Source organism: Bufo gargarizans, chromosome 6, assembly GCF_014858855.1.
Source record: "Bufo gargarizans isolate SCDJY-AF-19 chromosome 6, ASM1485885v1, whole genome shotgun sequence".
In the NCBI taxonomy this organism is placed as follows: Eukaryota; Metazoa; Chordata; class Amphibia; order Anura; family Bufonidae; genus Bufo; species Bufo gargarizans.
In genome coordinates this window covers 379,593,983-379,609,297 of record NC_058085.1, presented here as the reverse complement: position 1 = coordinate 379,609,297, position 15,315 = coordinate 379,593,983, and the positions used below count along the sequence as shown (strand labels likewise).

The 15,315-nt window shown below is 52.1% G+C and overlaps 1 protein-coding gene across 2 annotated transcripts in view; it reads left to right on the top strand.

The window, feature by feature from the left end:
- The first annotated feature begins 729 nt into the window (after positions 1–729).
- Positions 730–15,315, top strand: part of PLEKHS1 (pleckstrin homology domain containing S1) — a 35,523-nt gene continuing 20,937 nt past the window's right edge. The window contains exons 1-5 of one of the 2 annotated variants that reach the window (XM_044298093.1): positions 730–955; positions 9,756–9,806; positions 10,783–10,847; positions 11,801–11,919; positions 12,491–12,625. In XM_044298093.1, the coding sequence (XP_044154028.1) occupies positions 9,776–9,806; positions 10,783–10,847; positions 11,801–11,919; positions 12,491–12,625 (350 nt within the window). In that variant the 5' untranslated portion in view covers positions 730–955; positions 9,756–9,775. Of the gene's footprint in view, positions 956–996; positions 1,175–9,755; positions 9,807–10,782; positions 10,848–11,800; positions 11,920–12,490; positions 12,626–15,315 lie in introns of those variants that run through there. The other variant, XM_044298092.1, reaches the window with a different exon arrangement.

Sequence of the window (15,315 nt, the reverse complement as noted above, 5' to 3'; positions counted from 1 at the left end):
AATCGGTCTGAATCTCCTCTGAAACCACTTCCTATTGTCTTCAATACATGGGATGAAAGGAGGCAGACAATAGGGTCGGCCTGGACAACTTGTGGACCTCATGGTGCAAACACGACCAGGACCATGAGATGATTTAAATCGCTTTATCGGTGACCCCGAGTTACCAACCAAGTGTTTGAAATCATCTCATGGTCCTGGTGGTGCCGGGAGGTGTCCGTGGTGCAGGCCGTCCCTATTGTCTGCCTCCTTCTATCTGTTCTTTTTACTCCTACGGGAGGGTGGGCTGCCCCATGGTCTGAAGATCTGGAGACAGCGGCAGCACCGACCCATTGTGCCGCCATACATTCACTAGTCTACGGGTCCACATGAACATCCACAGCAGAACCCGCGGCTCCGCAGTTCCTGCTGTGGGATACGCAGGGGATTTTTTTGGGGGAGACAAAATCCTTCATGTCAACATATCCTTACACACCAGTCTCAACGCGTGAGACAGGCATAATGAGTAATGGAGACGCTCTACAGAAGGGCGCCCCCCAGAGTATAAGACGACAAATGCAACAATGTCTCAACAGGAAACTCTAGGGAGATTTAAAAAGTTTAAAAAAAATTGTTTTCCCACTTTTGGTGCATTTTGCTCACGGCGTCTCCTTCGCTCTTAATGACTTTGCTCATTTCCTGAAACGCGTGAGTTGATTTAATAATGCATCTGATCTCCAGGAAGTAAAGACGTCCAACCCCCTCCCAGAGACGAATTCTACAAACAGCTGAGATTCTGGTTTTTCCCTCCTTACCGGGGGGGTTTAGACAAAAAGACACTAAATTCCCCTGAACCCGTCGAGGTGCTCGTACAGGGAAATTCCCGGCGGATCGGATTTCAGACGCTCTGCGCGTACAAATAGCTGAGAGCCGGGCAGTGTCAGCGACCTGTACTCAGCTCACCTGCAGAAGAGCACCTGTAAGTACCGCAATGAATGGAAAAGGGGTCAGGTAACAGGTAACTAACTCCTTATGTTATCTGGGTAACTAAGGAAGAGCCTGTCCGTAAGGCGAATAATCAGGTAGTCAGTGGCCAAACTTCCCCACACCTGCCATAGTTCAGGACGATGAGGGTTCTCATCATACTTCTTGCACCACGAGTCTCAAGACAGAGTATTCTGCTGGGGAACGATGGCCGGTAAGTCCTATGCATTTAAAGGGACAGTACACCTGGCTGTTTCCCTATAGGGCATTGTAGTAAATGGGTTCAGTGTGACTGTCGTCCCCTGCGCATGTGAAGCAGGCTTTCCTGTGCAATGTATCCAAGGATAAGCAATTAGGTTATTGTAGTTGTAAGTGGCTGAAAGTGAAGGGTCCCTTTAATTACAGTGTGAATCTGGATACGCGCTTCTAGGATTCAATGTCCACTTTGCGTGTTTTGCTGCTAGACTTTGTATTGAAGGCAGTTCCTGGTTGGATGTTCATGATGACTAATGGTGAACTGATGCATATGTCAGCTCTAGGCAATTGCATATGCAGAATACAGAATACCATCAGCCTGACCTAAGCGGTCGGTACCCGCAGCGGCGGAGACCACTGGCAAGCGCTGACGAGCGGCAGGGGAGAAGGTGCTAGTGCCATCTATGCAATCCCCCAACACACGGTGCGAGCGCCGGCGGGGGTAAGTGCTGCCGGAGTCATCCGTGTTCTGCTCTCCGTGACTAGGTCACATGATGTGCTGTGAGAACCTGCATACACGGCACCTGCAGGGTTAAACACTCTGATCGCTCTCAGTATTAGGGCTCATTCAGATGACCGTATCCGTTTCTTGCGGTCCGCAATCCGGTACATGAATACTGGCCGCGTGCATTCCGCATTTTGTGGTGATGGACCAGAATAGGAAATTTTTTGCGGTGTGCTGTCTGCATCTTTTTCGGCCCCATTTGAATTGAATGAGTCCTCATCCAACCCGCACAAAATGCAGATCAGACGCCCAAAAAATTAGGGAACAGCCACGCGTAGGGTGCAGTTTTTGAAGCAAAAATGAGAAGTGAAGTAAAAGTGAAGTTGTATCCGTCCTTTATTCTTACTGGGGGACATTCATCGAGCTTGTCTGTTATTAGGTGTAAGATTGGACATCAGACAGATTCCATTCGTCCGTTTTTCTTTTGCTCTTGCTTTCTTTTGAGTATTTATTAAAAGTCGCACGGCAGTTGATGAACTAGACTCGGTGTATTGCTGTCAGTCTGCCCTCTGATGGTTGCTTTTCAGTATGACAGGTTCATATTCGCTCAGACTTGTCTAATGTATTTGCGCATAAAAAATAGTCGCATCTGTGCAGAAAAAAAGCTGCACATCTCGCTGAAACTGCGACTTTTAATGCACAAAGAGTTCCGCTTTACCACTCGAAAATGTAGAATAAAAATAAGCGAGCCCTGGAGTAAAGAAAAATAGTTTTTGGCCTAATTTATGAGTAAATAAGGCACAAAAACGACAGTGGATGAGCCCCAATCTCTTTTTGGGATCCACTCCTGATTTTGACTTCAGAAACTGCAGGCAGAAACCTGACGGGGTGGCGGTGCCCTCAGGGTCTAGTTACACGGTGACGTGTCGCGGGACACAAACAGGTCTGGCCACATGTGTTGCGCGACATTTGATGCAATGTATCTCAATTGTGTTGCAACTGCGATGCGACATTTGCAGAAAAATCCAACTTAGATGGATTTCTTGCAACTGTTGCAGAATGTCGCGTTGGGCCATCACTGCCGTGTATTCCGTGTAGTGGAATCTGCGTGGTAGTGTAGTACAGGCAAAGTGTATATAATCCCACAAATCTCACGTACACCTTGCAGATTGTTTCCCTGCAGAAATTGACCTGCATTGTGGATTTCCCAATCCGCAGCCTGTCAATTACGTTTGCGGTTTTAGCTGCAGATTTTCACCCTTTTCATTAAAGGGTGAGATCCGCAGCAAAACCGCCATTAGAAATGCAAGATTTTGGTGCAGATATTCTGCAGAAACTCTCAGAAATCTTCTGTGTGGATCTTCTGCGCGTTCACTCGTGTGCAGACGGCATCGCTACAGAAACGTCCACAACTGAAAATCAGTTCCGTTCACCTGAATGGCGGTTGCAGGAATCCATGTGCTCGCCGCCCCATGCACATGAATGGAACTCATTTTCAGTTGTGCAAAAGTCTGCAGTGTGTGAAGGCCCTTAGGTCACCTGCACCTGATGCGGCATACGTGCGTTTTTTTCTGCGCAGTTTTTCCTGCGGAAACCCCCCCCCCCCCCCACACAGCATATTACAGAACCAGCAAAGTGTACGACATTACACTGATCTTATGCACTCTTTGTCTGTGGGGAAATTGACCAACTGCGCGGATTCAAACAAAATAACGGCAATTATTGTAGTTTTAGCTGCGGATTTCACACTTGTAATGAAATCTGCGGCAAAACCGCATCAAATCTGCACCAGAAACCGCTGTTAGGCATTGCAGATTTTGGTGCAGATATGCCGAAGAAACGCACATAGGTCAGCACGGAAATGAGTGCGGATCTTAAACGTCTACTCGCACTCGTGTGCAGTGGCCTTACTGTATCGGCACACGGATGCAGGATTACAAACAGAAAATCCACACAGAGGCACACAGACCCTGGGGTGTAGCTCACGTAAGGGCCGACTGTCCCCATATGGTTCAGCCCATGGACACTAACTAAGGCTACCGTCAGTCGCTATATGCCAGGAAGCTGTGTACAGGTACCAGGGAGTCTCTAGATAATAATCACCTGAGCCAGGTGTAAGGGGGAGACACTCCGGCGGAGGCTCTGCTGGACTCGGGGAGTCTGGTGACCCTAGTAAGGGCTACCCTGGTGCGACCCGCTGAGTTTGCTGGCCGGAAAGTCGAGGTATTGTGCATACATGGTGAAAAAAAAGACTAGCCCACCGCTCTGGTGTCTTAACCATGAATCCTCCTGCCGGCAACCGTGAAGTGGCCGTCGCCACAAATCTACACTATGAGGCAATAATAGGAAGCGACTTCCGGTGCTTCCCGGAACTGTGGCCAGCTATGAGACTTATTGGTCCCCAAGAGTCAGGGATAACCCCAGTGGATTGGCCATGCTCAGGTGGGAGGCCAGAACCCTGGGAACCTGAGGCCGAAGGGCCAGCGGTAGGGGTGACCTCCACTTCGGTGAAAGAGGGGGGAACAACCCCGCTGAATGTAACGGTTGGGGAGGTGGAGGACTTGCCGCTGGGCCCTTAACTGGCAGACTTGAATGTCTCCGGTGATAATTTTGGCACCGCACAACACCGGGACCCGACATTATTCTGAGCTTGGGAGAATGTGTTAATGATCAATTGAGAACCACAACAACCGGGGGCCAAGTCGATATTTCCAAGTTTTGTGGTTCTCCATGATTTGCTGTTTTGTGTAAACCAACTACGGGGTGAGAATATTGAATAGTTGGTGGTGCCCCGGGCTTATTGCAAATTGGTACTAGATCTATCGCACCAACATGTTCTCGGGGGTGATCTGGGAATGCAGAAAACACAGGACCGTATTCTACAGCGGTTTTACTGGCCCAGTGTGTTTAGAGAGGTGGAAGAGTTTTGTAAGCCTTGCCCGACCTGCCAGATAACTAGCCCCCAGCACCATTTCCGTAGTCCCCTAGTACCTCTCCCGATCATCGAGGTCTCGTTTGAAAGAATAGCTATGGATCTCATAGGCCCAGTACCAAAGTCCGCTAGAGGGCATCAATACATCTTAGTCACGCTAGACTACGCTACCCGGAGGCGGTGCCACTGCGGCATATGTCGGCCAACTCATAGCTAAAGAGTTAATGGAGATGTTTTCCCGAGGAGGACTACCTAAAGAGGTTCTGACCGACCAAGGGACCCCGTTTATGTCCAAGGTCATGAGGGAACTGTGCAAATTGCTGCAAATAAAACAGTCATGGACGTCTGTTTACCATCCGCAAACGGACGGACTGGTAGAACGGCTTTACCAAACCTTAAAAAATATGTTAAAAAGAGCGGTGCCTAAGGATGGGAAGGACTGGGACCTCCTTCTGCCCTATCTCATGTTCACAGTTTGAGATGTACCCCAGGTCTCTACTGGGTTCTCGCCCTTCGAACTGCTATATGGCAGACACCCTCGCGGTCTCTTGGACGTGGCCAATGAGGCGTGGGAACAACAACCCACTCCACATAAAAGTGTCATTGAATATGTTACCCAGATGCAAGATCGGATAGAGACAGTGTTAACTCTTGTTAGGAAGCATATGGAGGCCGCTCAGCGAGCCCAGAGTCGGGTCTATAATCGGCAGGCTCGGGTCCGGATCTTTAACCCGGGTGATCGGGCTTTGGTTCTGGTGCTGACCGTGGACAGTAAGTTCCTGGCTAGGTGGCAGGGGCCCTATGAGGTTATAGAGAAATTTGGAGATGTAAACTACAAGGTGCACCAGCCAGGGAGGCGAAAGCCGGAGCAGGTTTACCATGTGAATTTACTCAAACCGTGGAAAGATAGGGAGACCTGTACAGAAGACAGCCCGCGGCCGGGTGTTCTAGGAGAAGAGGTTCCGGCTCCTCTGTCTGATGCTAGAAAGGCGGCTGCCACAGTAAGAACTGCTGACAGCCTCTCCTCTAAACAGACTCAGGAGGCCAGGGAGTTTGTTAGTCGGAACACGGATGTGTTCTCGGACCTCCCTGGACGCACTTCCACAATTCGGCATGACATTGTCACTGAGCCTCAGGCAAAAGTCCGGCTAAAACCATTCCGGGTACCCGAGGCTCGGCGACAAGCCATATCGGAGGAGGTGCAGATGATGTTGCAACTAAACCTTATTGAGGAGTCTAAAAGTGAGTGGGCCAGTCCTATAGTATTAATACCCAAGCCGGGTACTGGCAGGTGCCCTTAATGGAGGCTGCCAAAGAGAAAACGGCCTTCATCACCCCTGAGGGGCTGTACCAGTATAATGTCTTACCCTTTGGTCTGCATGGCGCCCCCGCCACTTTTCAGTGACTAATGGACATCATGCTTCGTCCACATCGTCGGTACGCTTCGGCTTACCTGGACGATATTGTCATCCACAGTACCGACTGGGAAAGTCACCTACCCAAAGTGCAGGCTGTAGTGGACTCCCTTCGGAAAGCTGGACTAACCGCTGACCCAAAGAAATGTGCGACAGGGTTAGAGGAGACTAAGTACCTGGGGTATGCCATTGGGCGCAGAGTCATCAAGCCCCAAGTGGCCCCGACTTGTCACCACTAGGCAAGTAAAGTCATTCCTGGGAATGGTGGGCTATTACATGAGGTTTGTCCCCCACTTTGCTACGGTGGCCGCACCATTGACAGGGCTCTTGAAGGGACGAAAATCAGTGATGGTTCGCTGGGATTATTGGGCGGAAGAGGCTTTCTCCGCTTTGAAGTCGTCCCTGTGTGGGACGCCCGACTTCAAGCGGGAATTCATAGTGCAGACAGACGCCTCCGAAGTAGGCCTCGGTGCGGTACTGTCTTAGGAAGTCAACGGGGAGGAGCATCCCATTGTCTTCCTAAGCCGCAAGCTCACCCCAGCCGAGACCCGGTACAGTATAGTGGAGAGAGAGTGCCTGGCCATCAAGTGGGCTCTCGAGTCTCTCCGCTATTAACTGTTGGGGAGAAAGTTCCGCCTGGTGACCGACCACTCCCCTCTCAAGTAGATGAGCCAGGCCAAAGAGAGGAATGCCCGGGTCACCAGGTGGTTCTTGTCATTACAGAACTTCAAGTTCTCGGTAGAAAACAGAGCAGGTCGGTCCCGGGTGCATTGTCTGGCGTGTGTCCACCCCTTCAAGGTTGAACAAAGAAGGGGGGGGGATATGTGACACAGTGAAGGGAGTCGTATGGGGAGGCAGGTGGTTTCCTCCCAGTGTGTGCTGCTGGGCTGATTAGCGGCCAGTTGAGGACAAACACCGGACTGGATCTCAGGTGCTGGTCCGGGTTTTGGAAACTAGCTGCCTTAAAAAGACAGCTGGACTCAGCAGAGAATATCCCTCAGTACTGGGATCTGAGGCTGGTGCCGGGCTGAGACCAGTGTGAGGGGAAACTGGCCACCTAAAGCCTGCTCATGGAGTCTGAGGCAGAACTGCGGGCAGGTGTGAACTAACACCAAACCACAAGGTGACTTCTTGTTTATGAACTTGCCAAGAGTGTGAATAAACACTGAGCTGTTTGACTTCAGAACTGGTCGGTGCCTCCATACTGCGTCCGCTTATCCTGTCTACCAGAGCGAAACCCCACACCGTTTATAGCTACGCCCCAGGGTCTGTGTGCCTCTGATACCTCTGCACCCCCTATAGCTACACCTGGGGTCTGTGTGCCTCTGATACCTCTGCACCCCCTATAGCTACACCTCGGGGTCTGTGTGCCTCTGATACCTCTGCACCCCCTATAGCTACACCCGGGGTCTGTGTGCCTCTGATACCTCTGTACCCCCTATAGCTACACCCCAGGGTCTGTGTGCCTCTGATACCTCTGCACCCCCTATAGCTACACCCCAGGGTCTGTGTGCCTCTGATACCTCTGCACCCCCTATAGCTACACCCGGGGTCTGTGTGCCTCTGATACCTCTGCACCCCCTATAGCTACACCCCAGGGTCTGTGTGCCTCTGATACCTCTGCACCCCCTATAGCTACACCCGGGGTCTGTGTGCCTCTGATACCTCTGCACCCCCTATAGCTACACCCCAGGGTCTGTGTGCCTCTGATACCTCTGTACCCCCTATAGCTACACCCCAGGGTCTGTGTGCCTCTGATACCTCTGCACCCCCTATAGCTACACCCCAGGGTCTGTGTGCCTCTGATACCTCTGCACCCCCTATAGCTACACCCGGGGTCTGTGTGCCTCTGATACCTCTGCACCCCCTATAGCTACACCCCAGGGTCTGTGTGCCTCTGATACCTCTGTACCCCCTATAGCTACACCCCAGGGTCTGTGTGCCTCTGATACCTCTGCATCCCCTATAGCTACACCCCAGGGTCTGTGTGCCTCTGATACCTCTGCACCCCCTATAGCTACACCCCAGGTTCTGTGTGCCTCTGATACCTCTGTACCCCCTATAGCTACACCCCAGGTTCTGTGTGCCTCTGATACCTCTGTACCCCCTATAGCTACACCCCAGGGTCTGTGTGCCTCTGATACCTCTGCACCCCCTATAGCTACACCCGGGGTCTGTGTGCCTCTGATACCTCTGTACCCCCTATAGCTACACCCCAGGGTCTGTGTGCCTCTGATACCTCTGCACCCCCTATAGCTACACCCCAGGGTCTGTGTGCCTCTGATACCTCTGTACCCCCTATAGCTACACCCCAGGGTCTGTGTGCCTCTGATACCTCTGCACCCCCTATAGCTACACCCGGGGTCTGTGTGCCTCTGATACCTCTGCACCCCCTATAGCTACACCCCAGGGTCTGTGTGCCTCTGATACCTCTGTACCCCCTATAGCTACACCCCAGGGTCTGTGTGCCTCTGATACCTCTGCACCCCCTATAGCTACACCCCGGGGTCTGTGTGCCTCTGATACCTCTGCACCCCCTATAGCTACACCCCAGGGTCTGTGTGCCTCTGATACCTCTGCACCCCCTATAGCTACACCCCGGGGTCTGTGTGCCTCTGATACCTCTGCACCCCCTATAGCTACAGCCGGGGTCTGTGTGCCTCTGATGCCTCTGCACCCTCTATAGCTACACCCCAGGGTCTGTGTGCCTCTGATACCTCTGCACCCCCTATAGCTACACCCGGGGTCTGTGTGCCTCTGATACCTCTGCTCCCCCTATAGCTACACCCCAGGGTCTGTGTGCCTCTGATACCTCTCCACCCCCTATAGCTACACCACAGGGTCTGTGTGCCTCTGATACCTCTGCACCCCCAACAGCTACACCCCGGGTCTGTGTGCCTCTGATACCTCTGCACCCCCTATAGCTACACCCGGGGTCTGTGTGCCTCTGATACCTCTGCACCCCCTATAGCTACACCCCAGGGTCTGTGTGCCTCTGATACCTCTGCACCCCCTATAGCTACACCCCAGGGTCTGTGTGCCTCTGATACCTCTGCACCCCCTATAGCTACACCCCAGGGTCTGTGTGCCTCTGATACCTCTGCATCCCCTATAGCTACACCTGGGGTCTGTGTGCCTCTGATACCTCTGCACCCCCTATAGCTACACCCGGGGTCTGTGTGCCTCTGATACCTCTGCACCCCCTATAGCTACACCCCAGGGTCTGTGTGCCTCGGATACCTCTGTACCCCCTATAGCTACACCCCAGGGTCTGTGTGCCTCTGATACCTCTGCACCCCCTATAGCTACACCCCGGGGTCTGTGTGCCTCTGATACCTCTGCACCCCCTATAGCTACACCCCAGGGTCTGTGTGCCTCTGATACCTCTGCACCCCCTATAGCTACACCCCGGGGTCTGTGTGCCTCTGATACCTCTGCACCCCCTATAGCTACACCCGGGGTCTGTGTGCCTCTGATACCTCTGCACCCCCTATAGCTACACCCGGGGTCTGTGTGCCTCTGATACCTCTGCACCCCCTATAGCTACACCCCAGGGTCTGTGTGCCTCTGATACCTCTGTACCCCCTATAGCTACACCCCAGGGTCTGTGTGCCTCTGATACCTCTGCACCCCCTATAGCTACACCCCAGGGTCTGTGTGCCTCTGATACCTCTGCATTTCTAGCTATGCCCCTGATTTCTAGGACTGGTTCCAGCCTCCAGTAACCAGTAATATTCTCTCTTCATAGCCAGTAGGAGCTGGTTCACAATGGGCCCCAGAAGGAGGAGCTCCGAGACAGGTAAGAGGAACCCGGCACAACTACAACGTCCCCGAATGTTACTACACGGTGTAAAGTACCAGGACATTGCGGCAGAATTGTGTGCAGATAATGTGCAGAGTTTACAGGAGCAGCAGAGAGGACCCGTCCTGTGTGCACGTACCCTGAAGGGATCTCTGCCTCAGTCACACGTCAGTGTTCGGTCAGTGATTTCCATCCGTGATTTTGAGCCAAAACCAGGTGCGGCTGTAAACACAGAACAGGAGCAGATCTTTCCCTAAGGCTGGGTTCACACCTGAGCGTTTTACAGCGCGTTCAAACGCGCTGTAAAACGCTCAACACATGAAAACCAATGCTTCCCTATGGGAATGGTTCTCACCTGGGCGTTTTACAGCGCGTACGATCGCGCTGTAAAACGCCCGACGCATAATCAAGTACTTGAGCTTCTTTGGGGCGTTTTGACGCGCGTTTGTGGCCATAGGACACTGCAGTCAATCACACAAACGCGCGTCAAACGCGCGTTTACTATTACAAAAAACGTGCATAAAAACGCGCGACAAAAACGCGCGTAAAACGCGCGTTTGAGAAACGCTCAGGTGTGAACCCAGCGTTACACCTGATGTCTGTGGAGGCTCCAGTCCTGGTTTTGGCTCAAAATCCTTGATGGAAATCACTGACCGAACACTGACGTGTGAATGAGCTGATCATAAAGTGTCCGCTGCTAGGAATCAGCTGGAATGGTAGCGGACCCCAGCATCTTATATCACTTTCTCATATACAATAGATCACTCCCATCATCCCTGACCCCAAGAGCTCACAGTCTAATCCCCCTATCTCACACACAATGTATTACTCCCATCATCCCTGTCTCCAGGATGGATTTACAGGGAATGTCAGGACGGATGTTGCTCGTGTGCGGCTCCGTCTTTCTTATTTCGTGATACCGGATCTTTAGGTATTTGAGATTTGTCAGGATGAACTTGTGGCTTCTTCACAGATGAGCAGATCATCAAACAAGGCCGCCTGATCAAGTCCCCGCCGTCCTACGTCTTCAACAACAAGGTAACGCCCTCTGGCATCTTATACACAGCCGCCATGTTGTGTTCCCTATTACAGTCCCTTAGTTCTATCTGTTTCTGGGAAAGCTGAGTGACAACAAACACAACTCCTCCTATGAGGGGTCCAGCTTTCCCAGACGAGTTCCGGGGATGAAAGGATTGCTCCGTATTGTGGCGTATTTTTCCCTTTAAGGCCTCTTTCACACGAGCGTTACGGATTCTCTCCGGATCTGTTCAGGAAAAAACTGATGGTTTTGCAGGAAAGTTCCGTCAGTTTTGTCTGCAATTGTGTTCAGTGTTTCACTTTTTCCGTGCGGTGCAATCAGTTTTTGATACGTTTTTCATGCACGTGAAAAAAATAGCATATAGAATCCTCTGACTGATACATTTCACCCGCTCTTGATACAAAGTAACCGACTTGTGCTGCTGAAGTGTTAGGCTAAGTCTACATGACGACATGTGCGCGACAAATAGGGCACCACTACACTGCAACATGTCGCACGACAATTTTTATAATGATAGTCTATGGTGTCGCAATGCGACCTGCTGCGGCTGCGACGTGATAGTTGCAGAAAAATCTATCTTTTTGCAACTGTCGCGTCACAGCGCGACACCAGAGACTATCATTATAAAAATTGTCGCGCAACAAATGTCGTCATGTGGACCGAGCCTTAACCTCATGGAGGATTGTGTACACTGCATAGAACTGTAACAAACCCTCAGCTGTGTGAACAGAACTAAGTCAGGATGGGTGTTCAGCCCCTAGATGCAAATAGGAATGTTTCTATTCACTAATGGCAAGCAGAGATCTTGAACAAGGTGAGAAACTGAAACTCCAAGTCTATCTGAAAGTTGTAGAACGTTTTTACTAGAACAGCTTTATTTCTATGATGGTGGTCGGGCCCCTGATGCCCGGAGCCCCGGTGTGAGGGGTCATATACTTGTTTCGTATTTCAGGCCTCATGGAAATGGCGACTATTGAAACTGTGCAGAACGGCCCTAAACTCCTTCATCCTGCGCTACTATGCGTACGAGAGCTTGAACGAGGAATGGAAGGGGGACATTCATATAAGCGAGTGAGTATGACTTCCGAGACACTCCCAGTACGCCCCATTCACTTCTATGGGAGTTCTGAGAACAGCTGAGTGCATGCTGGGAGTTGTAGTTTACAAGAGCTGGAGGTTGCTGACCCTGAGTTTCAGTATGGCTGCCTCATCCCCTGTCATCAGTAAAGTTTCTAGGGTCCCGCGGTGGATGTACGCTGTAGATGCCCTGAATGTGGACCCCATGTATTAGCCAAGGTGGAGGGCCACTGCGCAGAGCTCTTACGCTGGAGGACCCCGTCCTATCGTAACGCTGCATCTAAATGAGCGCAGCCGCTTCTATTGGGGATCACACCTGATGTCTGGGGGCTGCAGCAGATGACCCCCTATCTATAGTGGACCAATGATCGCACTGTACAGCTGCCTGTCTGCGATCTTGTTTCCACCATAGTCTGGGATTAAAGGAGCGCTCCAGGAAAACATGGCTGCACTACAGCTTCCAGCAGTGACCCAGCTTTCTGCCTAGTACTGCAGCAGTATGGGAAGGGGGGATGTTGGGGACCCCCCGCCGATGGTGAGCACTAAATCTTCTGCTCTTTTACAGTGTAAAATCCATAGAAGTGGGAAGGAGCACGATGGAGAGAATCGCCACCATCACGCGCCTCTTCAACAACCGCCCCGAGAACATCCTGTGTATAAGGACCGACAAACGCGACTTCTATCTGGTGGACGGCAGCGTGTAAGTTCTGGGGGTCTCCCTCCTGGGTCACGTGTGGCCATGGAGGCGTCACCTGAGGTTATCTGCAGGGAGGGAGGCACCAGGTGTACACCCCACTGTGATACCTGTGCAAGCGGAAGCCTCCGCCAGGCAGAGAACCGGAGCGTCCTGTCTAGAAGGTTCCTGGCCCCCAACACAGCCTCTACCAGGGCCCCACCAGTGTCATGAGATGAGATCGGTGTCACCTTATGTCACAGTACTATGTTACTATGTTACTATAGAAGCCGCCGATGTGACTCCATAGTTGGGCTGATTTGCCTTTTAAGACTTTTGAAAGCTGGATGACCACCGCGGTGTGAGCTGTCATGGCCGCCATATCGGGTGCCACCCAACTTTCACAGCAGCAGAAATAAGTAAGAAAACATCTTGACTGAAGAAGTCGACTCCATGACCTTAATTCCGAAATTTAATGCTGAACTGGGGTAAATGTGAACATTCCTTGGTTTTCCCTTTTTTCAATATCTATTTGATTGCTACAGCAAAGCGTAGTGTGAACATGGACTGACGGGGCCTCCACTTTGATGTCATTTCAGCTTTACCCTGGGTTCACACCTGAGCGTTTTACAGCGCGTTCCTACACGCTGTGAAACGCTCAACAAGGAGAAACCAATGCTTCCCTATGGGAATGGTTCTCACCTGGGCGTTTTACAGCGCGTACGATCGCGCTGTAAAACGCCCGACGCCCCAAGAAGTACAGGAGCTTCTTTGGGGCATCTTGTCGCGAGTTCCCGTACATAGACTTTCGGGAACGCACGACAATAGGCGTTCGCTTGTCTCTGTATGCGCGATTGCAAACGCCCGTACAATCGCGCATACAGAGCGCTCCTTTCAGAACGCTCAGGTGTGAACCCAGCTTTAGTGCTCGTCACAGTGTGTCGGCTTTCTCACAAGCAGTAGGATTAGCAGACGACCTGATACATTTTACTAGCACTTGATACATTGTAACCATCGGCACAGGCGAGAGGATTGTCAAGACTGCAGGACTTTCTGAGACTGCGCCGTACAGTAGTATGAAAAGTCACGGAAAGTGTGAACGCGGCTGAGACAGCGGCCAGGACCGGACACACAATTGTGCTACTGCTGATGTTCTCAGCTCACACAGTAACACATTGGACACGTTTAATCCTTTAATTCTATAGGGTTCACCTCTAGCCTGGACACGAGATGAGGTACGGCCTCTAGCCTGGACACGAGAGGAGGTACGGCCTCTAACCTGGACACGAGAGGAGGTACGGCCTCTAGCCTGGACACGAGAGGAGGTACGGCCTCTAGCCTGGACACGAGATGAGGTACGGCCTCTAGCCTGGACACGAGAGGAGGTACGGCCTCTAGCCTGGACACGAGAGGAGGTACGGCCTCTAGCCTGGACACGAGAGGAGGTACGGCCTCTAGCCTGGACACGAGATGAGGTACGGCCTCTAGCCTGGACACGAGAGGAGGTACGGCCTCTAGACTGCACACGAGATGAGATACGGCCTCTAGCCTGGACACGAGATGAGGTACGGCCTCTAGCCTGGACACGAGATGAGGTACGGCCTCTAGCCTGGACACGAGATGAGGTACGGCCTCTAGCCTGGACACGAGATGAGGTACGGCCTCTAGCCTGGACACGAGATGAGGTACGCCCACTAGCCTGGGCACGAGATGAGGTACGGCCTCTAGCCTGGACACGAGAGGAGGTACGGCCTCTAGCCTGGACACGAGAGGAGGTACGGCCTCTAGCCTGGACACGAGAGGAGGTACGGCCTCTAGCCTGGACACGAGAGGAGGTACGGCCTCTAGCCTGGACACGAGATGAGATACTGCCTCTAGCCTGGACACGAGATGAGGTACGGCCTCTAGCCTGGACACGAGATGAGGTACGGCCTCTAGCCTGGACACGAGAGGAGGTACGGCCTCTAGCCTGGACACGAGAGGAGGTACGGCCTCTAGCCTGGACACGAGATGAGGTACGGCCTCTAGCCTGGACACGAGATGAGGTACGGCCTCTAGCCTGGACACGAGATGAGGTACAGCTGGGCCAGTAGATCCTGCACACTCATAGAATGGTGAAACTGGCATCCCTGCAGGTCCCGTAAATGCTGGATTGGTGATGAATCTAGTGATCGGGCAGCCAAGGAAGTGCTGTAATCTGGAGGAGACATTCCTGGGAAACCCTTCTGTGTGCGGGCGAGCATTATCCTGCCATGAGAGGAACACATGAGGCGGCAGGGTGTCCGCTGTTAGTGTCCCTCGTATCACTACCAGGGGTGACCGACTGTCATATGTAATGGCTCCCCCGATCATCACCAGCAGTGTGTCCTCCACAGGCAGGACTGCAGAGCCCACCACCAGGCCTCCATACTCCAACATGACCGTCACCGGATCCCAAACAGAACCTGGATTCATCGCTAAAGACGATACGGTTCTGTTCTGGAGCAGTCCAGGTTTCTCATTCATGACATCACTGCAGATGAAGGTGCTGGTGGCTGTCAATGGCAGGACATGTAATGGGCACTTGGAAATGGTCCAGGCAGAGACAGAGGTGTAATGAAGGAGCCGCCTGTGTCTGGATCCTCTTCACTGGTGTCTGTTCACCATATGTGCCCTCATGTAACCACTGCTCCCAACATCCCTAACAATTCAGTAAGAATGGTCTAGATGGTGGCAAT